At 36.8% G+C, this 26854-nt stretch overlaps 6 protein-coding genes across 8 annotated transcripts; 1 reads left to right on the top strand and 5 right to left on the bottom strand.

Annotated features, from left to right (window-relative positions):
* Positions 1-857: 857 nt before the first annotated feature.
* Positions 858-2428, bottom strand: LOC113714872 (serine/threonine-protein kinase ZRK1-like). The gene has a single exon (XM_027239001.2). It carries the CDS (start codon positions 2154-2156, stop codon positions 1128-1130), a length of 1029 nt encoding a protein of 342 aa, XP_027094802.1. The 5' UTR covers positions 2157-2428; the 3' UTR covers positions 858-1127.
* A 1914-nt stretch (positions 2429-4342) lies between these two features.
* On the bottom strand, positions 4343-5893 carry LOC113715181 (non-functional pseudokinase ZED1-like). The gene is made up of 2 exons (XM_027239425.2): positions 5792-5893; positions 4343-5646 (listed from the first exon to the last, which is right to left on the bottom strand). Exon 2 carries the CDS (start codon positions 5620-5622, stop codon positions 4570-4572), a length of 1053 nt encoding a protein of 350 aa, XP_027095226.2. The 5' UTR covers positions 5623-5646; positions 5792-5893; the 3' UTR covers positions 4343-4569.
* Positions 5894-7753: 1860 nt separating this feature from the next.
* Positions 7754-8836, bottom strand: LOC113714178 (non-functional pseudokinase ZED1-like). Its single transcript, XM_027237971.1, has one exon. It carries the CDS (start codon positions 8834-8836, stop codon positions 7754-7756), a length of 1083 nt encoding a protein of 360 aa, XP_027093772.1.
* Positions 8837-10177: 1341 nt separating this feature from the next.
* On the bottom strand, positions 10178-11032 carry LOC113714179 (non-functional pseudokinase ZED1-like). The gene has a single exon (XM_027237972.2). The coding sequence runs from the start codon at positions 11030-11032 to the stop codon at positions 10178-10180; it is 855 nt and encodes a 284-aa protein (XP_027093773.1).
* Positions 11033-12390: 1358 nt separating this feature from the next.
* LOC113715200 (UV-stimulated scaffold protein A homolog) lies at positions 12391-18088 on the top strand. 3 transcript variants are annotated; one of them, XM_072069116.1, is made up of 4 exons: positions 12391-12670; positions 13901-15743; positions 16726-17094; positions 17582-18088. In XM_072069116.1, the coding sequence occupies exon 2, from the start codon at positions 13987-13989 to the stop codon at positions 15718-15720; it is 1734 nt and encodes a 577-aa protein (XP_071925217.1). In that variant the 5' UTR covers positions 12391-12670; positions 13901-13986; the 3' UTR covers positions 15721-15743; positions 16726-17094; positions 17582-18088. The 3 variants fall into 3 exon arrangements, with proteins under 3 accessions (XP_071925217.1, XP_027095244.1, XP_027095242.1); XM_027239443.2 differs by having other exon boundaries at positions 12393-12670; positions 13948-15743; XM_027239441.2 differs by having other exon boundaries at positions 12393-12670; positions 13948-15743; positions 16726-17090.
* Positions 18089-21925: 3837 nt separating this feature from the next.
* LOC140015593 (serine/threonine-protein kinase ZRK1-like) lies at positions 21926-23491 on the bottom strand. The gene has a single exon (XM_072068287.1). The coding sequence runs from the start codon at positions 23186-23188 to the stop codon at positions 22154-22156; it is 1035 nt and encodes a 344-aa protein (XP_071924388.1). The 5' UTR covers positions 23189-23491; the 3' UTR covers positions 21926-22153.
* Between the last annotated feature and the right edge of the window lie 3363 nt (positions 23492-26854).

The raw sequence follows: 26854 nt of genomic DNA on the forward strand, positions 1-26854 counted from the left end.
AGTTAGAAAGCAAATTCTTCAAAAGTTGCTCAAGAAATACTTTCTCTTGCTTCCTTTTGTCTTCACCATAATCCTAAATTCAGGCCAACTATGGAACTAGTTGTGAAGTACTAGAATGTATTACATCTGCTTAGAGCAGATAAAAGAGCTCTAGACAAATCAGAAAGCTCATCACGCTGGCCTGCTAGCACTGCGGTCTTAGTTCTTCACTTGTACAAAGCATTGACGGTTATCTGTCCAATAACTCTTGAGAAAGGGCAATCCGTCCAATAATAGCTATAACTCTTGCTTTCTCAAATAACGTTTAGCAGATCCTTTCATATGTTTGACCTAATTAATTGACTTATAATTTCTACTGCTTCCTGTTTCAAGCCTCATTTGCATGTTTTTCGTGGAAGATACGATGACAGCTGTAATGCAGATAGATCATAATGGCTGGAGTTCTAAGACAACAAAGAAAGGGTGGTCACAGCCACACTGCGCAGACACCATCCTGGTCTCATTGGTCCAAGGACCCCCAATGGCATTTCCTTTTCATCATCTTCCTGCTTTAGTTTCAGCTGCTTATTTCACCTTGTGACATCTTCCAACTTCTTGAGCTTACTGGTAGGGTATTCACATCAATTTACAGTATCAAATTCTTCAAGCCACAGATTGCTTGTCTGATTCAAAATTATAATGTAGGCCGCTCTTGGGATCTACTTACAGTGTTTTAGAAGATGGGAATCGAGTAGCCGTTAGAAAATTGATTCATCCTTGGTCAAGAAACAATCATATCATTTAAGAATTGGAAATTCTCTGGATAGTTCTTATCCTAGATTGGTTCCTCTTCTTGGCCATTAACTGGAGAATAGGAATGAGATTATTGTTTAAATCTTGTTAACAAACATATTGGTTCTGGTGTTCGATAAAGATACATTAGATACAGATATGTTAATCTGCTTACTAAAAGCTTGGACGTTCTAGCGAATTTACTGAACTTATGACAACATTATTCAGTGATCAACCCTACTTCCTTTAAAAGGTTAACAAGCTTTCCGTACCTGTCTCTTACATGTAATGATATGGCTTCCAATTCAGCTAGTTCATGCCCTAGTTCTGAACCTCCATCCTGCAGTGCTTTCTATTTAAAGCTGACCATGGTTAGCACAATTCTCTATCTTGCAGAGCTCTTTAGCAACTTGAATCATATCAGGCCTATTGGGTGCCTTCGTCTGAGTACACATCATTGCAAGGTCCAAGAAAGCTTGCAATTGCTTGTCTTGCATTACATTTCCTTCCATCGAGATTCTAGGATCCAGAATGTTGTTAGATTGATTCTTATCAATATAATACTTGACATAATCCACGATGTCTACCTTTTTCCCTACATGATTCTTGCACATGGCTTCTTTTCCAGTTAAAAGCACCAGTAGAAGCACACCAATGCTGTACACATCAGTTTTCTCAGTAACAATGCCTGATTCCAAGTGTTCAGGATCTACAAAACCCCATGTTCCCATTACAACGTCTTCCACCTGTGATTTTCCTGGTGGAAGCTTTACAGAGAGGGAGAAATCAAATAGTTTAGGAGTACCATCCTTGTCTAAGATGACTGTAGACGGCTTTAAGTTCCTATAGACTATAGGTGTAGCAAATGCATTGTGCAGATAAGCAATTGCATTGGCAATGCCCTTTGCTATCTGCATTCTGCTTTTCCAAGATAACAGTTTCTCAACGTCTGGGTGATAGAGGAGATCAGCAAGCAGCTTAGTTGCAGAGCATTCATACACCAAAGCAGGAAATTTCAATTCCAGGCAGCAACCTCTAAGCTTCAGGATATTCTTGACGTGGCTCATCTGGGAAGAAACCGCTATATCACGAATAGGTCCACGGAAAACATGAGGGCTGATGTCTTCATATGCGCAGAATCTCTTGACCAAGATTTGTTTTTCTCCAAGAAAACCTCGAAACATGCATCCACTATCTCTCAGGACGACTCTTTCTGTGAAGTCCGTCGTTGCTCCAAGTAGTTCTTTCAGCGAAAAGGTTCGAATTGGATTTTCATATCTTCCACCAAAAGAAGCCATTAACTCCTCTAGCAGGGCACCTCCATTCTCCAAGAAGAAGGGTGAGGTTTCATCTTCCTTCTGTCGTTTTCTGAAGAGAGGTATCATTTTTTGGCTTTGGTCCTCAAGAAAATTTCTCAGATATCATAAAACCAGTAATTCATTCTAAGGTATGGGAAGTATCTCCAGTTGCCTATGTATCGAACTTAATTCTGATTTAAATAATTGATCAGCTTAGACTATGCATAGAACTTCTGAAAGATTCAAGCAGATTGCGTGGTTTTACTTTGACATTTGGCATGCATTTGTCTTGTTTTGGCCCCATTTCCTTACTGTCAGGTCACTTCAATGAGTTCTTATCTCTTACGCTACGGAAAAACATCAAACTCGGTTGCTTTTTCGTCATCAAAATCTTATACGGTGATCAAGAGTTCAATAAATGGGATGCTGCGTGAGGAATACCATTCATAGTCAATATATATCATCATTCTCAATTAAAAAAATTGATGACTATGATATATCTCTAAAGTTGCATCCCTTTCTTAGTTTTTGAGGATATTTAGCTAAAATTCTGCCAAAAGAGTGAAAAAAAAAGGATTCCTATCAGGATTAAATTTGATGCCCTTACCATTAAATAAATAATAATATATTATGATGCCAAATTCAATTGCCTTTTTTTGAGGGTTTTTGTTTTTTAAAGGAAGGGTATTTGTTTATTACAAGAAGAGAATTTGAAGCACAGTTAGATTTAGGTTGAAATTAGATTAAAGTTGTTGTTTATATGGAAATGAAATCTTTAAACAACAGAAAGAACAAAAATTCCAAGAAACGTTAGATCTGGAAACGGCCCTCAATAACTATAACTGATGAAGTGCCAATAGTGCATTATCCCCTGTATAGGAAAGAGAAACCATATCATCGGTATAAATAGAAACGTCACTCATGAATATATAAGTCATTCTAGTATTGTAGTCATGAATATATTAAATGTAATTTTGATTTGGTAGTTAAGTGATTTAGACTTTTGAGGATTTGGAGCAGGAACGGTTGGAGGAAACAACTATTCCGAAAGATTGATGGCCAAGATTTGGCCAAAAAAATGTAAGATTCAGATTTCATCTTTTACATCGTTTTTCATACCATGTGTAGAGTTCACAAAATTTTGTTCTATAGTTACATGTTGTGCAAAGTGAGTTACAACGTGTGCAAATTAATAGAGTGTTAATTGTTAGTTATTTTATTATTAATTTCCCCTTTGTCCCTACCAAATATTGTTTTAATTGTTAATATCTACTTACATTTGGTTATATATGGTATTTGGACTTAATTTCAGGGAATGGAGCAGAAAACTACAAAAAATGAGGGACTTTCTGGAGACAATTGAGACTTCAAACAACCGGGCCCACATGGTGCTACAAACGGATTGCATTTCCTTTGCTGATTAGGAGATTGGAGTCCTACTAGTAATAGGAAACAAAATAAGAAGGAAAGCCTCGGTTGGTGCAGGAAGTTTTTTGGGTTGTGCTTGTTCCTTATTCGGCGGGACCACGTAGAGAAGTTAGGAATTGTTTTAGATTAGGGACAGTTAGTTTTTCTTTTGGGTGATTATTCATTGGCCGCTGCTTTTCTTTTATCATTGTATCGCTTTTTGCGTTTCTTCGATTAGACTACTGGAAAACAAATTTTCTTTCTCGATTAATAGCAAGAAACCAATGCCTTTGAAATCAATGGAATTGTGCGGAAATTTTCTTATGAGGCGTGGCTACGCCTTTTATCTAGTCAAGGATCAATTCAACGGTGCAGTCTCGAATATCTGTGAAATTTAATTAGTTTTCATGCGTTCTTTAATTTGTTAATATTTGCATGTTGTCTACTTGAATTTTCATGGGATTATTTTGTTAATTGAATGTCAAGGGCCCGATGTTCAATGTGACTTGTTAATCCCCTGCCAAATTAGTCAATTAAATCAGTAATTATTTAATCGATTAATATTAGTGGCAATTAGTGTTTTTACACACTAGGGCTCTACAAAAAAAAAAAAAAAAAAAGATAAGAAGGCGTAATATATAGAAACAACAATCTTCCTGCAGCATCACTCAGTCTGTTTTGGATTATCCAATGCAATATTCCTTCACTTCCTGAAAGATGGCTAAAAATCTGAACTCAACATTTGTTTGATTGAGCTTGTTGGAAATCTAAAGAGTACAGATAAATATTTATGTTGCAAAACATATTTAGTTTCTAGCCTATTTTCAGTTACTCCAGATTGCTTTTAATGCCAATTATGAAGCCTATTTGATGTTATCTATGCAATAATTTTCTCAGAAATGAAGTTTGATTACACTGTTATAATGAAGCATTTCTCAGGAAGTCATTGAAAATTGAGAGAGATTTCTGTGTAACTGAAGTTCAGATTATTACTGACATTACCTACAGACGTACAATTGTATCTTGAAGCTGTACCGTAAGAACATGGATCAGGCCCTTGAGCTCATTCAATGATCAGGTGGTGGTGGTAGAGCTAATGACGAACAGACTTCTCAATATGGAGGAGCTCTTTTGCAACATCAAGCATATCTGGTCTATCAGCTCTTTCATATTCTGTGCATCTTAAAGCCAGATCCAGGAACGCCAGCAAATTCTGCCTGAGCCCGTCACCGTTTTCTCCTTCAATAATCTGTGGATCCAAAATTTGGTTAATTTGAGCATTGTCAAGGCAGTCTTTGATGTAATCTCTGACATGAATCGGTTCTACTGTTCCTTCTTGATACTTCATTATCGCTGTTTCTCCACTGAAAAGCACAAGCATGAGCATCCCAAAGCCATAAACATCTGTCTTCTGAGTAATAAAGCCTGTAATTGCGTATTGAGGCTCTAAGTATCCAAATGTCCCTTTAACACGATCTTCCACCTGCAGTTCTCCAGGAGGAAGAGATATTGAAAATGTGAAGTCAAAAAGTTTAGCAACACCACATTGGTCTATTATCACTTTATTTGGCGTCAAATCTCTATAAATAATCGGTGTAGGAAACGCAGAATGAAGATAGCCAATAACATTGGCAATGTCCTTGGCAATCTTTATTCTACTTCCCCAAGACAGTCGTTTAGCATCATTTTTGTGGCTGAGATACTTGGCAAGAAGTTCAGTTCCAGCACATTCATACACTATAGCTGGACACTTGAATTCAAAACTGCATCCAATGAGCTTGAAGACATTCTTGAGGTGGCTCATCTGTGAAGTAATCACTAAGTCGCGGGTAGCTCCACGAAGAACGCATTTATCAGAGTCGCCTATATTGCTGTAAAGTTTAACTAATATTGGACGACCTTCTAAGTTACCTCTGAACATGTAACCATTATCAGTCATGTGAGGAACTTGCTCTGAGAAATTGTTCGATGCCCTGATGAGTTGTTTTGCAGTGAAGCTTTTAATTGGAAGCTTGTATCGTCCTCCAAAAGATTCAATTAGCTCTTCCAAGACTAGACTTCCATTCTTCAAGAAGTTGGATGATCTCTCTTCTTCCTCCCCATTTCTTGCTTTAAGAAATGGTAAAGCTTTTCTGATACGATCCATGTAAGGATGTTTACGAATATGGTTCTGAAATTACATTAGAGCAAAAGGAATTCGATTATCTTAGAACAAATACAGAACAAAACATTATTATTAAAATGAAGCATCTGATATCAGAATTTTAGGAGTTAAAGGTTTACTGCTTACAAAAGATAGATGAAAATTTAATTACCTGTAACTTCTGTAAAAAGATTGTGAAGGGAACCAGTTGCAACCAGAACGCTAAACAGAGAAACGTTGGGGAGATCAGCTTTCCTGCAGCAGAATATATCCAATCGACTTTGACATTCAGTGCATGTACCAAGAAAGATCTCAGCACGCGCTATCAATGAAACTCCATGTGAATTTACTATTATGTCCTCAATATTTTTGCCTAATGTGCTAATTTACCCTTTATCAACTCTATTTCAGGGAAAAATTAATTAAAAAAAAAAAAAAGAAAGGTGTGCCTCATGACCATTGTATAGATGTTTTTGTTTTTTTTTCCCTCCATACTTTTTATGTTTGATGAAGATCTTGTACTTACAGTAATAAAACTAGTGGTTAGTAACTAATCAGATTATTACACACATCACCAAAATAAGCAATTGACTCCTCTGCCTGTCTATAACGGAGCTACCAAAACAAGATAACTTGCCCTTGAAAAGAGATTTAAAGCCCGTTCCAAATTTTTAGTTGAGAGTTTAAATCTCCACTGTATAGTTAAAAAATTTCAAAGAGTATATTTGTGCACTCCTTTGGTCCTTACCTCTAATCCCTTATTCGACTTAATTGGGTTGCCCCTCCCCTTAGTCAAGAAGAGTGAGATTTTTTCTTTCTTCTACCTTTATTCAACAAAGAGCAACATCTTTTTCCTTTCTGGGCTCCACAAAGAAATTGCTGAGAGTTTGTATTGAATGAGAAAGGTCAGAGAATTAATTGGCTAGGCAAGCACGAATGCATTTAAGAGCTACCCAATGCAATGACCATATGAAGTTTGGTTTAGACCTAGACTCTAAAGGCCATATTAAGATGCTTCCCAGCAGATGCTTGGTGCTTTCCACGATTTTCAATATACGTGTGTCTGGAACAGAACTAGTCCCGCTTGAAAGAGTTGAGGTAGAAAAATGTGTTTGCACCTCCTTATTAATTAGTTGGTATATGTGACTATTGTAGTTCTTGATGTTTTTCAGACACTTAAAATAGTTGAATTGAAGATCTCATCTACATTTACAAAAGTAGAGCTTAACATATGTTGCTTAGATAAAAGAAATACTCTTACCTATCTGATCCATGGTTCGCTATTGCGGGTCGCGTTCCTGTCGCGGTTTCGGTTGCTCCGCATCTGTCACGGCATATCAGTTAAATATCGGGTGATACGCACATTATAGCACATGAAAGTTTCCAAAAATTTTGAAAAAATTACTAAAATTATAAAATACCAAAAAGAGCACAATTAAAAAAATATCCGAATCAATTCCGAATGGACTCGGATATATCGACCAATATCATGCATCATGGATTCGAATCGGCCAATATCGACTAAGTCAAAGCAAGTCGTCGCGGATATGGCAATATCCGTAATTCGGAGATCGGTATCGTATCGGTCCCCTCCATTCCACTTACGACTCAGCCGATATTGCGAACCATGATCTGATTTGATGAATGTAAAGGTAATCTTTGTAATGTTGGCTTTTTACCCTGTTCAAGGGCCTTGTTTTTTCTGTTCTCCCTTCTCTTCTTTGATCATGACCTTCTTTTTTCCTGAATTAAAAAGCAATGTCTATTTAAGTAAACCATAATTGGAATTTGAACATGCTCTCCAACGCTATTCTTGTTATGACTGGATCTGTAGTTTTGAATTCCCCAATATACAAGACGTGATATTTATCAAGTAATAAGCTTCTCAATATCCAGTGCCAATAGTCAGGTGCGACTCAACCTTGTAGCAGACTAGCAGCTAGTTTACATTTGTGATTCTCGAAACATATGCTAGAGATGTTATAGTTGTTCACACATATCAAATCTAGGACCAAAAGAAAAGAGATTTCATGAAATACACAATTTGAAATCTTATCCCTCTTTATGTGTGTAAAAAGAACTATGAAGCTCTTCTACCCAGTCAAGAAAACTTCAATTGTGAACAGGTTATAGACTAGCAACGATAAACAGACTTCTCCATCTGCCGAAGCTCTTTTGCTGCATCAATCATATCCGGCCTACTGGTTCGCTCATGTTCTGTGCATCTAAAAGCGAGATCCAAGAAAGCTAGCACCTGCTGCTCTAGCTCATGCACACAATTATCTCCTACCTCTTCCATTATCTTAGGATCCACAATTTGGTTGAGCTGATCATTGTCAAGGTACCCTTTGACATGCTTTCGGATATGAATCAGTCTTTTGATTCCTGTATGATACATGACAGTATCTGTTTCTCCAGTTACGAGCATGAGCATAAGAACGCCTAAGCTGTATACATCAGTTTTCTGTGTGACAAAGTATGATTTAAAGCATTGAGGATCTGTGTATACATCTGCCCACCTAAGCTGATTCTCCACCTTTAGTTCTCCAGGGGGAAGTGATATAGATAAGCCAAAGTCGAACAATTTTGCATCACCAAATTGGTCTATTATCACTTTGTCTATGGTTAAATTGCCAAAAATGACAGGTGTAGAAAATGCAGTATGAAGATAAACCAACACATTGGCAACATCACTCGCGATCTTTATTCTACTTCTCCAAGACAGTATTTCTTTACCATCATCAGCAGGCAGGTTAAGGCAGTCAACAAGAAATTCAGTTCCAGTAGCATAACAATACACCATGGCTGGATGCTCGAATTCCAGGCAGCAACCAATAAGTTGTAAGACATTCTTGAGGTGCCTCATTTGTGAACTCATCACTATGTCGCGGATGATTCTGTTTGAAGCATTTTCATTCCACCTTGAATCTTTTCCCAGACCATTGTAAAATTGAACTAAAACCAGGCGTTTTCCCATGTTTCCTGTGAACATATCACCCATCTTAGTTTGACGGACTTGTTCTGAAAAGTTCCTGGTTGCCCTGATGATTTCTTCAGCTGTGAAGCTTCGGACAGGAAGTTCATAACGTGCACCAAAAGAAGCAATGAGATCCTCCAATACTAAGCCTCCATTCTTGTAGAAGCAAAACAATCTTTTTTCTCTCTCCTTTCTCAGTTTTGGCCTAAGGACAGCAAAAGCACGCTTCATTTTATCCATCATTATTTTGGCAATGTAACCTGATTCAGACCTCAAACTGGGAACTGGATTATCTTATCTCAGAACAAAACTATGAAAGGAATGAAGCAGATGCTGTCAACTATAGATGAATGAGCTCAATTTCTAGTTACCTTAAAACTTGTGAGCAATGCTCATTGCCTTGAACTGGAGAAATCTTGCAATGGAGACAAAAGTATGATACTTGCGTTATAGAGAAAAAATTGTATCTTTGTTACAGAATGGACCATACTATAGATTGGAAATAGAAACGAAAATATCCAAGTATGATACAGTGAAGTCCATGATCTAAAATCATTAGTCAAACAGCATCTAGCAGTCTCAAATATTGACTTTGGCTCATGAAGGCAAGTTCCAAGAAACATCCAGGTGCACCAAGAGAGGCAATGGGATCCTCTAATATTGAAATTCCATTCTTGTAGAAGAAAAATCTTCTTCTTTCTTCCTCCGTTCTTAGTTTGGGTCTAAGGAAAGCAAAGATGCATATCATTTTATTCAACTTCATATTTGCAACCTAACATGATTCACAGTTCAAATTGGGAACTGGATTATCTCAGGAAGAACAATTAACAGGAATGAAGCAGACGCTACCGACTATCAAGATTTAATGGTCAAAATCTCCAAGAGATCAATGAGCTTTCTTGTTACCTTACTTCCTTGTAACTACAACTGATTATCTTGATCTGGTGAAGTCTGCATTGGACACAAAAGTACGATACTTCCGATGTAGATAAACAATAATGATTTCTCTTTTAGTAAACAAACCATTCTAGGCTGGACTTTGGACAATGAAAACATCAAAGTATGATCCAACTGAACATTCCATTAGTCAAAAACAACACGCATATATTGACTTTTGGCACATTAAAGCATGTTCCAAGAAATATCCAAGCAGTTATCCCTGACATCAATTCAAGCTATTGAAACATCCGGAAAATGGCCACATTTATATGCCTTGCCTATTTTGAGCCAAATATACTTGTTTCAAATTGGAATTTTCATTTAATTAACTATTCATGTGTACTAATTTCTCTAGAAATGAAAACTTTCAGTCGGATTCCAAAATCACTGATGATGGATTGTAAGCGACTGATCACGATAACCATTGTGCCAGTTACATTAATTGACCTGCAAATCAAAATATCTTACAAATTCGGTTTTCTGATTCTTGGGGCTATACTTGATCATTATCTGCCAAAAATCTTTTTGTGCACTTGAAAATCTTGTTTAACATACCATGAATTACAGAAGCTTTTTACTGTGAAAATACAAACATAAAGCACTTGATCCTCAGCCCATAGTCCATGGCAGTGGAAGAGCAAATTAAGAATAACGAACAGACTTCTCCATTTGACGGAGCAACTTTGCAACTTCAATCATATCTGGTCTATCCGCTCGGTCATGTTCTGTGCATCTCAAAGCGAGATCCAGGAAATCAAGCAACTGCTGCTCTACCTCAGGATCATTATAATTACCTTGCTGTTTGAACATATTTTGATCCACTATTTGGTTGAACTGATTGTTCAAAATATGCCTCTTAACATAATCCAGGATATAAATTCTTCCTCCCATTTCTTCATCATACTTGATTGCATCCGTTTCTCCAGTAAAGAGCATGAGCATCAGCACACCAAAGCTGTAGACATCACTCTTCAGAGTAACAATATTTGACTTGAAACCTTGAGGGCCAGACGGAACATGTATCCATTTCAGCTGATTTTCCACCTCTGATTTTCCAGGAGGAAGGGAAATAGATAAGCCGAAGTCAAATAATTTAGCAACACCACATTGGTCGATTCTCACCTTATTTATGGTTAAATTCCCAAAAATGATGGGTGCAGAAAATGCAGAATGAAGATAAAGCAAGACATTGGCAATACCAGTCGCAATTGTCAGTCTATTCTTCCAAGATAGTAGTTTACCATCATTATTAAGATGGCTGAGACGATTGGTAAGAAACTCAGATTCAGGAGCATAATAATACACCATAGCTGGATACGCAAATTCCAAACAGCAGCCAATAAGCTGCAAGACATTCTTGAGGTGGCTAACTTGTGAAGTAACCACTATATCGCGAATAATTCTATCAGGGGCAGTTTCATTCCAAGAAGAATTCTTTGTCAGCCCACTATAAAATTTAACTAAAACTGGTCGTTCTTTCAAATTAACTGCAAACATATCACCAATGTTAGTGCTACGAACTCGTTCAGAAAATTTGTTGGTTGCCTTGATGAGTTCCTAGGCAGCAAAGCTTCGGATAGGTGGTTCGTACCGTCCACCAAAAGAAGCAATAACCTCCTCCAATGTTGAACTTCCATTCTTGAAAAAGTATGATAGCTTGTCTTCTTCTTTCTCCTTTCTTGGTTTAAGAAATGGTAAAACTTTAATGATTTGTTCCATATTGGATTTTGCTTTTTTTCCCCGGAATAGGACTTCAAAGATCAGAACATAGAAATAAACACAATAATGAATGAACCATATGCTTATTTAGATTTCATTTAGTGTCAAAATTAACCTTTGATTATCTCAAACTTACATGGCTGCTACAATTGGATGGAAAGTCACAATATAGTAACATAGATAGAAATGGTTGACTTTGACAAGGAAGGCATGTACCAAGAAACATCCAACCAGTTCACTGCCAGCTTCTATTTGGTTTCATGTAAAACTAGCTTGACATGGAGTATACCTATGTCTTCAAGTCAACAGCACAAATATCAAGTGGCAACCTGCTACTTTAACGAAACAGTACTATGTATGTACTAACCCAACAATGATATCCAAGCAGAGCCATATTGATGAAAAAAACTTAAAAGGTAATTGAAGTTTGGATCATAATCTCTTCACTTTTTCCACTTGGGTTGAAAGTTGAAATAGAAGTAATATAGGACTAAACTTACTCTTGGATTGAAAAGGGATTTCGTGAATACACAGGATAAAATCTTGTTTGCCATATGACTAATTTCAGGACAGTAATGTAGCTTTTTTTTACCAGTGTAAGAAAAGCACATGAAGCTCTTCTACCCAGTCAAAAAAAATTGAAAAAACCGGGCATTTTCCCATGTTTCCTGTGAATATATTATCAATCTTGTACCGCGTTTGACAAATGAGTTTTTTTGGTGTTTATCTAAAACTTTACTGTAAAAGTTATAGGAAAAATTTTTAAAGTGTGTAAATTTTTGAATATTTTGAAGTATAGTTTAAAAATTTTTTAAAATTTTTTGAGATTATTGTAGTTAAAATTGTTAAAAAACTTGTAATAGATAAAATTGACCAAAAACTTATCAGCCAAACAGGCGACGGACTGGTTCTGAAAAGTTCTTGGTTGCCCTCATGATTTCTTCAGCTGTGAAGCTTCGGACAGGAAGTTCATTACGTGCACCAAAAGAAGCAATGACTTATAAAAGTTTACTTGCTAGTAAAATCCTAAAAGTTGAGACACTCAAATGAAAATACTTAAAAATTTATTTAGGCGGTGAGGATTTAATGGTAATATTAAAACGTCCGCTGACCTTTCAACCCTTTCCGAAAACAGAAAACTGGGATGTAATCCCGGGAAAATTTATGCGTACTATTCTAGTCCTAAGCAAAATGAAAACCTCAAAAATGGAGGAGGAGGCGCGGGAGGAAGGGGAGGGGGGAGCAGAAGGGAAGGTGGTGGTGGTCGGTTTGATAGAAAAAGCTACGAATTCTACGAGGCCAGAAGTGGACCCTCGCCTTCTCAAAGCCATTAAATCAGCTGTTCGTTACTCCGATTCCGAGCTCCGACTCGCCGCCCAAACCCTAACGTCCCTCATGAAACGCGACCACTCTCAGGTGCTTCATTTTTCTCTTTATGTATTTATTTTTTTTGGTTTTTAGGAAATTTCTTTCTATTATCTTTGCAATTATGTTATCAATTTTGTGGTGGTGGTCGAAGGCTGATCTCAAAATTGCACATATTTACTCGGTAATGGTTTTAGAAAAGAAAAGTTGTAACTTTGATGAAGAAGCTTGAGGATTTTGATAGTATTTGAGATTCATAAGCTTTGTTTGTGGTAGTGTCTTCTTTTTGTCCTTCTTCTTCTTTCCTATTTCTTTTCTAATTCATGAATGTCTAGGTGTCTGCTTTATTTGTCTACAAGTGGAGCAAGATCGGGCTGCTGATTTTTTGCTAAATTAGTGCTGGCTTTTTTATAATCTTCTGGAAACTACAATATGCCTACATAAATCTTGCTAAATTAGTGCTTTTGAAGTAGGTATAGGATGTTATAACTCTATTTGATGTGAAATATTATTGAATTCTATGGTATCATGTATTTACTAGGTAGGAATGAGTATTTAGCTAAAACGAAAAGGAAAAGCTTGGGTAACTAAGTGTAATGTGGTTGCTGATCAATTTACGTGAAAATTGCATGTGATTGAATAATTTGTTGTTTCTTTTGCTATATTTACTAAATCTAGTGTCTTGAGTTGGAAGATGTACTATTTTGCTGAAAAAGTTAGGATGCACCCGTTGACACAAGAGTATTGCTGACAAATTTGGGAAAATTAGTTTATGATGTAAAAAATGGCTTCAGGAGAGGAATATATTTCTTAATTGCCAAAAAGAAGGCTGAGGGTTAGATGCTTTCCCAGAAAACATAGTAAGTTGCATAAGTTCTCACTTGTAGTCAAAGCCTTTGATAATTCTCCTATAATCCATTTTCAGCTCAGCTCATTTTGAAGAGACTGTGTTATAGGTAAAGCCAGTAAAAAACCTGTGTCTTTGTGTGTGTGCGTGCTGAGAGAGAGAGAGAGAGAGAGAGAGAGAGACTTGTGGATCCTTAGGCCCAAAGCATTCAGATCTGATTCTCAGCTATGGATTTGTGTGCATGAATGGATAAAACAGAAGAAAATGAAAAATTATGTGGAAGCTGGAGTGATAGCCTTTGCTTTCTCCAGAAGGCATTTGCTGTCTGATATGACATTACTATTGTTTCATAGAGGGAAATTGGGTTGTGTTATTTTTAGTCCTTTTTAAATCATACATCTCCATTCTACTCAAAATTCCATCCCATGATACAGGAGTAAAATTGCATGGTGGAACTAAACATATTCAACTTGTTGTACAGGTACGATACCTTGCACTTCTCATAATAGATGAGTTGTTCATGCGGTCAAAGCTTTTCAGAACTCTTCTTGTTGAGAACCTAGATCAGTTGCTCACATTAAGTGTAGGATTCAGGAGGAATCTGCCGCTACCAGCTCCTGCTGCTGTTGCATCTGTTCTGCGTTCAAAGGCTATTGAGTTCTTGGAGAAATGGAACACATCATTTGGTATACATTACAGGCAGCTGAGGCTAGGGTATGACTATCTGAAGAATACCCTTCGCTATCAATTCCCTAATTTGCAAGCAAATGCTGCTCGGATTCAGCAGGAAAGGAGGGAAAAAGAGATTAGGACAAAAGAAATATTGCTGAAGAAGTTTGAAAGCTTGAAGGAAAATCTGCCATCAATCAGAGATGATATTCAGTCAACAGTTGATGAAATTAGTGAATGTCTGGACATTATTCAAAATAAAGATGATAATGTGCCTTTGGTTCCTGTGGATGAAGAGGAAATAGAAGAATTCCACAATGCCGAACTGCGACAAATTCGTCTAGACTCCTTGAGAGAAGGTGAAAAGCTTCAAGAGAATAGTGAGAATAAGGTAATTTTTGATGCATTGAGAGAACTATACAAAGTTCTAGTAACAAAGCATTTGGCTGCAGTGCAAGAATGGACCTCTGTCCTCATAAGGGTGGAAGGGGCAGATAGCAGGTTCCGAGACAACACATTGAAGGAGCTCATAGATATTCGAAATCACCTTCAATCGGTGAAGACAAAATGTGAAGTTTCAGGTTGTGCTCTTCCTAAAAGTACAACTTCTGAGGAAGAAGATATTTGGGAAGAGGGTACTCTGGAATCACATGCAAATGGAGAATCATTTATTGAAGAGAAAAAGAGCGAGTTATGTGTTGCATCCACTTCCAGTAAGTTTGAAGGCAAAGCTTCTGAAGGCAGCAAATCTAAGTTGGTAGCTGCGAAGAAACTGGATGGTGGCTACAGTCATATGGAACCTAATCCTGTGAGGAGTAAGCTAATGGCTGAAGCCCCAGTTCTGAAGTGGGGTTCTTTCTTGGATAACTGGGGCTCAAACCAAGATGTATTGGCTAATCAGAGGGGTTTAGAAATTGAAAATCATTGGGGTAGGGTAGACTATGATGCAGTGATTCCGGCAGAAAAAATTGCTGAGTTGAATCTTCAGGCAATTGTTTACAAAGAGGAACCTGTTGAGATCCAACCATGTCGGGCCCCATTGAAGAAGGGGGGCCTTTGTCCAAGAAAAGACTTGAGAGTTTGTCCATTTCATGGACCAATCATTCCTCGGGATGATGAAGGGAGACCAATCAATCTGACTTCAAGTCCTGAGTTGGGGGGCGGTAACTCCTCAGGGGAAGAGATGAGTCCTGATTTAGTTGAGAAGTTAGTCAAGCAGGCTGTGAGAAATGTTCGTGAGAGAGACAAAGAGGCAGCTAAGAAGAGATACCATGACAAACAGGATTTGAAAAGAGCAAAGCTTGCAAAAGTTAGAGAACACAATGAAGCAGTTCTACGTGATGCTGCACTTGCTTCAACTTCAAGATCTTCATATATTGGTGAGGATACAGAGGCAGTCAGCGGCCCAAGATCTTTGCTTAGAAACAAGAGAGACACTCTCGCATCCATGCTGAAAAGGAAAGAAACTACTAAAGACAGGCTAGCCCAGAAGCTACTGAGTACCCGTGCTAAGGATGCTACAGTAAGACAGTTAACTGTGGAAGAGGAGTCAAATTACAAGGAAGCATTTCCAAACCAATGGTAGATGAAAATACATCTCTGATAATGGTGAGTTCAGTAAATCATACAAAATGTAGGGATTCTCTTGGATTTGTGTCATATTGAATGTACTGTAATAATTCTTGACGGATATTTCATTCATTTAATGGGAATTTTCTTTGCACTTTGTTTCCTTGATTCTGTAACCTTAGCGGGTTTGATGAGATTCGCCTCCATTCTTCTTCTCATTTGAACATTAATTCCCAGTTTTCTTCTTCTACAAAATCATTGTACAACATCAATCTCATCAACAATAAAAACATCATCAACAACCAAAATGGTAGGGTCCTGTTTCCTCCCTTTCCCAGTATCCATGAGCTCCTTAGCAGGTTTGTGCCAATTTTATGTACCCTCCAATCTGTGAGGTCTGTTTCTTTTCTCTATATTGTTTTCTCTCTTTTTCTCTTTTTTGCTCTTGTAGCTGTCATTCCTCCAAATTTATGTCAAAGTTTGGATCTTTATTCCTCATGGGTTAACTGATGCAAGTTTGAATCTTTACTATGGAAATTTGTCCTTGAGATAACATACGTTTGACTCTCCAAATTTAATGGACATGTTATATTTCATTACTCCTGAGTTGGTCAAATTAAAATAAAGATACATCCTCATGAAAGAGAGATGGGTATATGAGTGCATGTGTAATTACTCGAGTGCTAAAAGCATTCTAGACCCTCTTGTGGCATGTGTAACTGTTAATGATGCTCCACTATTTACATTTATTTTCTAGCTGTTTATTACATGTTTCATTTCATTTCTTTTTTGATTATTTTCCTGTGAGAGTTGCTTGAATGATTCCAATCTCTCTGCCTCTCTCTGCCTCTCTTCGTGTGTTTTTAGGATTTAATCTATTGAAAGTGGTTTGTTTAATCTTGTTTAGGATCTCGTAGCATCTTAACTGGTATCCCAGAAAGATACTGGTTTTCCTTGTTTATCATTGCACGGATTCTCTTTTAACATGCTTTTTAAGCAAGCATACTGTTGTTTACTGCAGTGGCACAATGGGCGTACAATCTGTTCTGCCTGTAAAGTGAGGGCACATAATCGCTATCCAACGGGTATTGGTGATATAAGATGTTTTTCACTAGAGAAAGTGACTGAATCACTTGAACTTCCACCCAAGTATTGCTCCCTTGGATGCCCTGAGATATTCCTTATTACATAAGCTGAAACGTGAGGCTGTTTGTAAATTCAGACCTTACAACCGTCCATACGCTGGTTCAGAGTGCTCAGTTCTTGGGGATATTTCTTACCTAGTTGCACATATGCGAGATGTTCACAAGGTGGACGTGCACTTTTAATCAGCTTTATGTCGAATCTAATCCTTGAGAAGTAGAAACCGCCACATGGACGCTAACTGTAGGTAACTTTGTTTTTTGTACTTTCCTTAAATAGTGCTTCCAAACTATTTTGGTGTTTATGATGGATGTTAAATATTAGTTGTAACTTGTGGGTATTTGAACATGCTTAAAGTCTTGGAGCAGGCAATGTTCTGATCTAGTTAAAAATCATGTAGTTGATCGAGTTGTACAAAACCAATTCATTTCATATTTCCTTTTTTCTTTTGGGCTGATGTGCTTTTTGCTCCCACAGAAGAGCTCTTATTTATACAGTTTGCAATGCCAAGTAGTCAGTAAGTGCTAGTCTTTCCAATGAATATCTGCCCTCTTTAATTAAAAACAAAACTAGAGAAAATGAAAGGAAGATAAGGCCTAGGGGAACCAAATGCTCATTATTAGCAGTGGTTGTGGGTAGCTTAAAGAGAATGTTGCCAAGTACTGCATTTTATTTTCCTCCTTTACTCCTTTACCGTGAATGATGAACGTGTTGCACATTGTATTCCTTTTCAGGTTTTTAATTGTTTTGGCCCACTGCTTCTGCCTGCATTTTGAAGCTTGGCAACTTTGCATGGCTCCTGCTTATATGGCATTTCTTCAATTTATGGGAGATGATATAGAAGCTAGGAACTTCAGGTACACCTTGGAGGTGGGAGGCAATTGCCGGAAACTCACCAGTGCCCTAGAAGCCTTAGAGACGATCACAAGAAAGTCAGGGACAGCCAGGATGGTCTGATCATGCAGCTTAACATGGCGCTGTTTTTTTCTGGTGGAGACAGGAAAGAGCTCAAACAACAGGTCACAGGGCGAATAAGGAAGGAAATGCAGAATCCAGATAATGGGGCGCGAATACCTTATCTCTGTAGTTAAAATTACTCTTACTACACTGATCTTTCTGCATCGTTGCTGAATTTTTTCTCATGTTATTTGTGCCTTGAGATGTCCAAAATCATTGAATATGCACATCAATTGGCTGGATTTTAGCTGCCACATGTTGATTAATAAACTCTCTTTCTGTAAGTCTTTGACATTTTTCAAGAATATCTACCCGAATAGTTGCAACAATGAGAATCAAGGTGCAGAGGAGTGTGCTTTTTTGTGAATTGAGGAAAGAAGCAACGTGCAAGATTGTCATGTTCAAAATAATCAGATGAATTGCAAACTATTACCGAGAAAAATAAAACTAAACTTGAAAAAGAAAAGGAAAAACGATAGAAGGCAAGCCGTTTCGCAATTTGTATTCAGTATGCCTTGATAAGAAATGAAAAACGTTTTGGTTTCAAAACATATCTTCCTGCTAGAAGATGGCCATAGATGGAGGCAAAATCTTCATTTCAAGGAATATTGTCTTTCAAATAATCCTTGTCTAACTAAAATCAAGAAATTCTCACCAAATATGGTTTTCAATTTCCGAGAATTTGGGAGCCTGATAAACCAGCCACATTTTTTTTTTTGAAAAAAAGAAAAGGATGCACTTAATTTTAGTGTTTAAACAAACATCAATCTCTTCTACCAATCCAAAATTCATGAGTGGTGATGAAAGGGACAACACTTCTATATCTGATTTTAACTCTTTTGTATCATATTTCTGAGTATCTCAAAGTCAGATCCAAGAATGCTAGCAACTGCTGGTTTAGCTAATGATCATGATTGCCGTCTTTTCAATAATCTTAGGATCCACAATTTAGTTGAATTGATCAAATCTCAAGGTATATTTGCAGGTCCGGATCAATCTTCCTGTTGCTTTTTATCATACATGACTCTACCTCTTAAAGCTGTAAACATAAAATAGAACAGGTGAAAATGCAGTATGAAGGTGAATGACAGACATTGATAAATGATTAACTTCACTTCACTTGCAACCTTATTATACTTCCCAGGACAGTGTGGCTAAGCAAGAGATTCAAATCCAGGGGCATAACCATACACCATCTCGGGATCTGGCTGCAAGATATTCTTGATGTGTCTCAATTGTGAAGTAATCAGTATGTGATGGATAATCCTGTTGAAGGCATTTCTATTCCACCAAGAAATCCCCTCTACACCTTTGTGAGATTAGATTAAAGCTGGGCGTTCTTGTAAATTACCTGTAAACATGTTCCCCTGTTTACTCTGGCTGAACTGCGTAAAACATTCTTAGTTGCCTTAATGATTTCTTCAGGGCCAAATCTGTGAAAAGGAAGCGTTTATTAAAAGAAGAAATTGGATCCTTCAGTTATATACTTCCGTTATTGTAGAAGAAAGTTAAGGTTTGTGCCTTCTCCTTTCTTAATTTTGGTGTAAGAAATGGAAAAACTTATCTCATTTTACCCATATGCCATTGTCTTCAGAATGCAAAAGGGTATTCCAACTCAGACAGGAGATAGATTATATCAGAACTTTGAACAACAGATATAAACAGGAATGAAGCAGATGCTATCATGATTTAAGGGAAGATACATATACCCAAAAATGAGCCTCCAAATTTGACGAAGCTCCTTCACAACTTCAATCATATTTGGCCTATCGATTTCGTTGTCTTTTGTGCACCTCAAAGCAAGATCAAGAAAAGTTAACAATGTTCGTAAATATTTGTGTATTTCAAAAGATTTTGTCCCACATTGAAAAATCAGAGAGACTTCCAATCATTTTATAATACTTAGCTTCTTATTGAACTTGTGTTAAGTTGATAACTAGTGTGATCTCGCTGCATGAGAAGGAAGTTGAGTTGAGCTTATCCAGTGCAAACAATAATGGATTAGCTCTTTGTGCATGGGCTAAGCTCGGCTCAGTTTGCTTTAGACATGATATTAGCTCCAGTGAACTTTCTTTGTAGCTCATTCTTTCCTCCTATTTATTGCTGTTTAGCACGACTCAAGCTTGTTTGAATTACATCTCTATTTTCGTTAACATTTTCATTTCGTAAGTTCCTCTAACCATTGGCTAGACTGTTATCTAATGTGTTATCAAGCAAGACATTAATCAAACCATTTGCTTTGCAGTTGGATTAACTGATATCGAGTTGAAGGAAAACACGAGTCAATTTGTAATGCACTGAAAAATGCATATAGCTAATGTTAATATATCTCTTTTCTCTCTTCTGTGTGATTATGGTTCATGAACCACTTCTAAAATTCCAAATTGTTATTCTTTTCAACAAGTTTAGCATTTTATGATCTTCAATTATAACATATGCAAAGCCCCTGAGCCTAGTCCTAAATTCCAGGTGGTGGTAATCTGCTAAGTACAGATAGAGTTTTCTAAGTACAGATAGTGTTTTCATTTCATGGAGTTCCTTTTCAACTTCAATCATATCTAGCCTATCCATTAATGATGTTCTGCTCTTCTCAAATCAATATTCAAGAAACCCAGCAACTTCTGCTGTACCTCATGCTCATTTTAATAACAATGCTCTTGGAACATATTAAGATCCACAATTTGATTGAATTGATCATTTTCTACTTACCCTTTAATGATCCTGCATATTATTTCTTTCTCCCAATTCTAGATCAAACTTGATTGCATCTGTTTCTCCAGTAAAGAGCATGAGCACAAGCATACCAACGCTGTAACCATCCCTCTTCCTTGTAACAACATTGGACTTAGCATGGAGGATCTGAGCTAGTAAACATGAGTCCACTTCAGCTGATTTTCCACCTCTGATTCTCCAGGAGGAAGGGAAATGGATAATCCAAAGTCGAACAGTTTAGCAACACCACATTGATCAATTCATCACCTCATATATTGTTAAATTCCACCGATCATAGGTGTAGAAATTGCAGAATGAAGTGAACACAAGAAATTGGCAATAGCAGTTGCAAACATTATGCTATTCTTTCAAGATAGTAGTTTGCCATCATTAGGATGGTGGAGAAGATTAGTAAGAAATTCAGTTCGAGGAGCAAAATCATGCACGAGAGCTGGAGATTATAATTCCAAACAGCACCAATAAGCAGGACGACATTCTTGAGGTAGCTCAATTTGTGAACTAGTTACTATGTGCGCATTATTTGAATAGAAGCAGGTTCATTTATACCAAGAAGAATATTTTTAGTCCAGTATAAAATTAAGCTAAACCTGCTCGTTCTTTCAAATTACCTGCAAACATGTTAGTAATGTTAATTTGGAGTCTCTTTGAGAAAATATGTTGATTGCCCTTATGAGTTCCTTGGCAGTAAAGCTTTGAGTAGGAAATTTGCGTCGTCCAGCAAATTGAAGAAACAAAAAGCTCCGCCGGTTCTGAGCTTCCATTATTGAAAAATGAAAGTTTGCCTTTCTTGGTTTGGGACATTTATGATTTGTTCCTTAGAGAATTTTTAGTTTCCCTCTGAGAAGCAACCTTGCAGCTCAGAGCATACAGAAAAATACAATGCAATGAAGCATATGCTTGTATCTGAGCTTCAAAATAACGAAAATGGATAGATTAGCCTTTGATTACCTTAAACTCTTATGGCTGCTACATTAGATATAGTTGAAATTGACAAAAAAAAAAAAAAGGTAACCTGCGAGCTTCTACTCGGTTTCCAATAAAACTAGCTTGACATGGATTATACATATATCTTCAAGTCAACAGCACAAATATCAAGTGGTGTCCTGCTATTTTAACGATGATGTCCAATCAGATCCATGTTGATGCAAAACTAGAATGGTACTCCAAGGAAGTTTGAATCATGACTTATTCACTTTTCCAACTTGGCTTGAAAGTTGACATGCAAGTAATTGTCTAATAATGAAGCCTAAGCTAATTACCCTTACTGTACTATAAGTAGTTTTCTTTGGACTTTATGGCAGTATGGTTTCATTCACCTGGTGTAAAAATATTCCTAGGAGAGTGATGAAGAAAATCCAAAAGAACAATTTTTGTATAGACAGTTGCAGTTGAAACTCTAATTCAAGATTTCATTAATAGCTACTAAAGACAAGGAAGGGTGTAAAAATCCAGAATATACTTCAGAGATTTGCAAAATAAGCACAGATCCTGACATCTGGAGATGTCTGAATATGGATAAAGGAAACACTACACACAGACATTACGAGATCAAAAAAAGATGACAAAGGCCATCAAACCATTGATCCCACTGCCTAAGATTAATGGGGATGGTAGAGCTAATAATTGCGCAGAGACTTCTCGATTTGCCGGAGCTGTTTTGCAACCTCGATCATATCTGGCCTATCTTCTCCTTTTTCTTCTGTACATCTCAAAGCAAGATTAGTAAAAGGCAACAAATGCTGCTCTATCTCGTGTTCGTTGTAGCCTTCCTCTTCAAAACTCTTGGGATCCAGAATATGTTTGAACGGATCATTCTCTAAGCGGCGTTTGACATAAGTTACTATTCGTTCATCATCCTTTACTGGGCGTGTTTCTCCAGTAATTAGCACAAGCATAGTTACTCCTAAGCTGTACACATCACTCTTCTCAGTGACAAAGCCCGACAAGCGGTATTCAGGGTCGAGGTATCCACGAGTGCCTTTAGGCAGATCTTCAACCTTCTTTTCTCCAGGGGGAAGGGATATCGACAATTCAAAGCCAAATAATTTAGCTACACCGCTATTGTCCAATATCACGCTGGCTAATTTCAAATCCCGAAAAATGATTGGTGAAGGAAATGCTGTATGAAGATAAAGCAAGACATTGGCTATGTCACTTGCAATCTTTATTCTACTTTTCCAAGAAAGTAGTTTACCATCGGGGGGATCGCTGAGGGAATGAGCAAGAGATTCCATGCCAGGAGCATAAGCATACACCACAGCAGGAACCTCGAATTCCAAACAGCAGCCTATAAGATGTAAGACATTCTTGAGGTGACTCGTTTGTGAATTGACAACTATGCCGCGAATGATATACTCAGGCGGGGCTTGAAACCTCCGCATTCCTATCCCATCAAATTTAACCAAAATGGGTCGGCCTTGCAAATCCCCTCTGAAAAACTTCAAACCACGAAGGGCAATATGATTGACCTGTTCTGAAAAGTTATTGGTTGCCCTGATGAGTTCTCTGGCAGTGAAGCTTCGAATGGGAAGCTCGTACCGCCCACCAAAACAACCAATTAGTCCCTCCAGCAGTAAACTTCCATTGTGGCGAAAGTGTTCCTTCTCCTCTTTTCGCTTATAGAACGGCAGAACGTTTCTCAGTTTATCCATAGTTGGAAGTTAGAACTCAGGAAAGGAATTGGAGTAGGAAAATTGGCGAACTTGGAAATCTGGAACTATGAGATGATGTCAATATTGGGCTCAGAAAAGCATTCCTAGTAAACAACAACATATGATGGTCCAGGTATGAACGAAGACAGTTCCAATTTCCAAGCAGTTGCCACTTGCTTGGGGGGCTTCTCTTGAATTTCCAGGAAAATCTGCAGGTTACTTTTAGGCTACTGATTTGAGGTAGATCGGAGTGGAAAAACTGCTGGCACCGTGGCTCAGTCCCTATCAAGGGACCTGCATGTCAATCGCTTGGTACATTTTTTATTACCAATTATTGATTGGACAAGTAAAATTATTGCAGCAGAAAAAAGTTGTAAAATTTACAATAGGAGATGACGTTATTGGAACTCTACTCTACCGTCTCTTAATTGCATTCCATTCCCTTCGTGCCTTTTTGCAAGTAATACTACAAAGGAGGTAGAATTCCTGATGTTTGGAGTGTCTTAAACTTCTTTTTTTTTTCAGGTCTGGAGGTTAATCTCGCAGGCTGGGGTTTGGAGTGTCTTAACTAATACAAAAATTTATCGGCAATTAAACTTTTTATGGAATTTTCAACTTTTTATTCTTTAATCATTTAAAAAACTTAGACAAATATTTTATGAATCATGTGTTTCAATAAGCTAACATATTAATTTCATTTTTATCCTTTTTTTTTTTTTTGCTTTGAATAATTATTTTCATAGTTAACAAATTAACCTTTTTTGCCAAGAAATATTTGCTCAAACAATTATTTTCATACTTAATATATTAACCTTTTTGCCAACAAGTTATGAAAAAAATCGCGGGCAACCCTGCGTGAAGAGCAGGACAAATCCAACTAACAAAAATCCAACAGACATGTAGTACCCATTAAGGTCATACTAAGAAGATTGAGGTCATATAAGAGGAAGATCGGTCAGGCAACCCAGGTAAAAGAGTGATCACTGTCCAGATAATTTTTCAAGAAATAAGAAAAGTAAATATTATCCCTTAGACCTATCTTAGTACCAAGTACTCATAAGTTACATGAACTCTTCAACATTCGCATACAATTACGTATTCTCCTTGAAAATTTAAGCACCGGAAATTACAAGTACTCAATCAATTAAAATCAGTAGAACAGTATTCTTTTTAAAATCAATTAAAATCAACTCGAGACCTCTTACTTACACTCGAACCCGAGAACAGTGTGAAGCTCAATTAGAAATTATAGAATATAAACTTAGAAATTTTATGCATCATCATCCTTGGTCATGCATAAAAAATATTTATCAAACACGAAGGAATCTCTAATTTGCTAAAAAAAAAAAAAAAAATTTAACTAAAAAGTAGCATTTAAACTAGGTTAAATTAATCTGAGTAAAATTATTAATATATGTATTTGTATATATGTCGGCACAAATGTTATGTTAAATCAAGGATTCGCACAAAAGTGTAACAGAAAGGTAAGCTCATATCCAGTTAAGCCATTCAGGAATCACCAATCACCATGTTAAATGTCCTTGCAAGCTTTCCAACAAAGTATGCATTTTTATGTTGTAAAATTAGAAAATGCAAAAACCCACCACACAGCAGAAGCAACTTGTGAGAAAAATTAAAGCTATTTTTAGAGTACCTACAATACTACCATTAATGACTACAGCATCGCGTATTAATGACTAAGATAGCAAATCAAAACTTTTCAAATCAGAAAATTAACATATGTTCATTATTTGAGCTAGTATCAATCTTGAAATGATGTGGAGAAATGGTCACAGTCCATGAGACATAAAGAAGATACAAATATCCCCACGAACAACAGTCAATGTGATAAAACTGGCAATATATAAGAGAGACAATCTAGCAAGAAATCTGAAAGTGCCACTAAAGTACATTTGATTTACCAATGCTACATAGAAGTCCAGATTTTATAAACAGAGAAAAAAGCCATTCAACAACTATAGCCACAAAAAGTACTTTGGTCACACTTGTAAAACAAGCATCACTTCATATCACAAAGCAGGCATGACTGATTTTTCAATCATAAAAGAAACATAATTAAGGTGCACCGAGCATCGGTGGTTACAAAAAACAATCAGAAACTTTAAGAATTTAGTCAAATCATTAAATAGCACACAAGAGACATTGAAGAAACGATGCCCATATGAAGCAATTTGTTTGTATAATTAAACATCACCAAATCGATCACAATGATGAAAGTGCAGTCTCCACTGTGAACAAAAATCCATCTGAAGCTTTAATCAAAGAAACAAGCAATATGGAATAATCCACGTAATACAATTAAGAGGCATCACCGCACCTTTAGTAACAAAGGCAATTGACAAGTTCAGAATTCCATCTGATCGTTAACCAGCACTGCTTCAAACAGAGTCCCTCAAAAAACTATGACCATAAGAAGTAATTTGACTATCTACTCAAAATTAACCATATCCATCACAATCATAAAAGTACCATAGAATCTACTGCAACAATCGGATGACTACGGTCTATTAGGCATGGAGAAGATGAGACGAACCACGAGTATTGCAAATGAACAAAAAACACTTTCAAAATCTGACAAAGAAGCAAACAACCTTAAATAGTCCACATAATTGTTTAACACCTGAATTCAGGTGTACCACCACACAGAGCGGTGACAAAAATAATTCACAAAGTCAAAATCCAGTCCACTAATAAAACAACACAACTTCAGATAAAGTCACTCAAGAAACTATGACCACAAGCAGCAATTTCTATGTAAACTTAAACATAACCAAATTGACCACAATAATACAATCATCAAATAGCACCAAACCAGGAACTAAAATACCAAGAAAGCCAAAGAAGTGTACAATATTAAGCATATACAAAGAATATCAGAATGGAAATGATGAATACTTCATCGAGAAGTCAGCAACAAATCCTTCTCTCACAAATTTTCCATGTTCGTAAGTTAGTATCACAATCCTTCCAACCTCAAAATCATGAAAAATATAGTTCCAGGATGTCAAATTGCAAATCGAGATTTGAAGCAAATAAACTACACAAACACAATGGCAAACAATTTTAATCATGTATACTGACTAGCATTATTTATCAAGATGCAGAAATGTAAATCTTCATAAAGAAGCAACACCGGACTGCTAGATTGGCAAAAAGGAGCAAAAAAAATTTAAAACCACTCAATCGAGTCAAATCATTACAAAACACAATTCAAACAGAGTCAATCAAGAAACAATCACCATAAGAACTATAACATAAGATCACTTTTACTTCTGACAAAAAGAAGAAATCAATCTACAACAGTCCACATAAGTGGCAAAAATTCCACTCAACTACAATTCAAGTATAATATTAAGTACATGGAGAATTCAGAATGAAAAAGATGTATACCTTATCTATATGTCAATGCTAAATCCATCTATCACAAATTTTGCATGAATGTAGTGAGTATCACACAATCTTTCCATTTTCAGAATCATGGAAAAAAAATATAGTGTCCTAGGACGTCAGATTGCAAATTGGGATTTGAAACAAACAAAACCAGACAAAAGCCTAAGATTGGATGCAAGAAAACACAAGAGTTGACACCTTCAATCCTATAAACCGGATGGCACCAGTAGCAAAATCACTCAAGTCATTTAATAG

This window comes from Coffea arabica, chromosome 10c (assembly GCF_036785885.1).
Source record: "Coffea arabica cultivar ET-39 chromosome 10c, Coffea Arabica ET-39 HiFi, whole genome shotgun sequence".
NCBI lineage: Eukaryota > Viridiplantae > Streptophyta > Magnoliopsida > Gentianales > Rubiaceae > Coffea > Coffea arabica.

Coding starts and splice junctions, on each gene's coding strand:
- LOC113714872 (XM_027239001.2), bottom strand. CDS start 2,156: ATGATACCTCTCTTCAGAAAACGACAGAAGGAAGATGAAACCTCACCC.
- LOC113715181 (XM_027239425.2), bottom strand. CDS start 5,622: ATGGATCGTATCAGAAAAGCTTTACCATTTCTTAAAGCAAGAAATGGG.
- LOC113714178 (XM_027237971.1), bottom strand. CDS start 8,836: ATGGATAAAATGAAGCGTGCTTTTGCTGTCCTTAGGCCAAAACTGAGA.
- LOC113714179 (XM_027237972.2), bottom strand. CDS start 11,032: ATGTTTGCAGTTAATTTGAAAGAACGACCAGTTTTAGTTAAATTTTAT.
- LOC113715200 (XM_027239443.2), top strand. CDS start 12,419: ATGCGTACTATTCTAGTCCTAAGCAAAATGAAAACCTCAAAAATGGAG. Junction 12,671..13,947: donor TGAAACGCGACCACTCTCAG/GTGCTTCATTTT, acceptor CTTGTTGTACAG/GTACGATACCTTGCACTTCT.
- LOC140015593 (XM_072068287.1), bottom strand. CDS start 23,188: ATGGATAAACTGAGAAACGTTCTGCCGTTCTATAAGCGAAAAGAGGAG.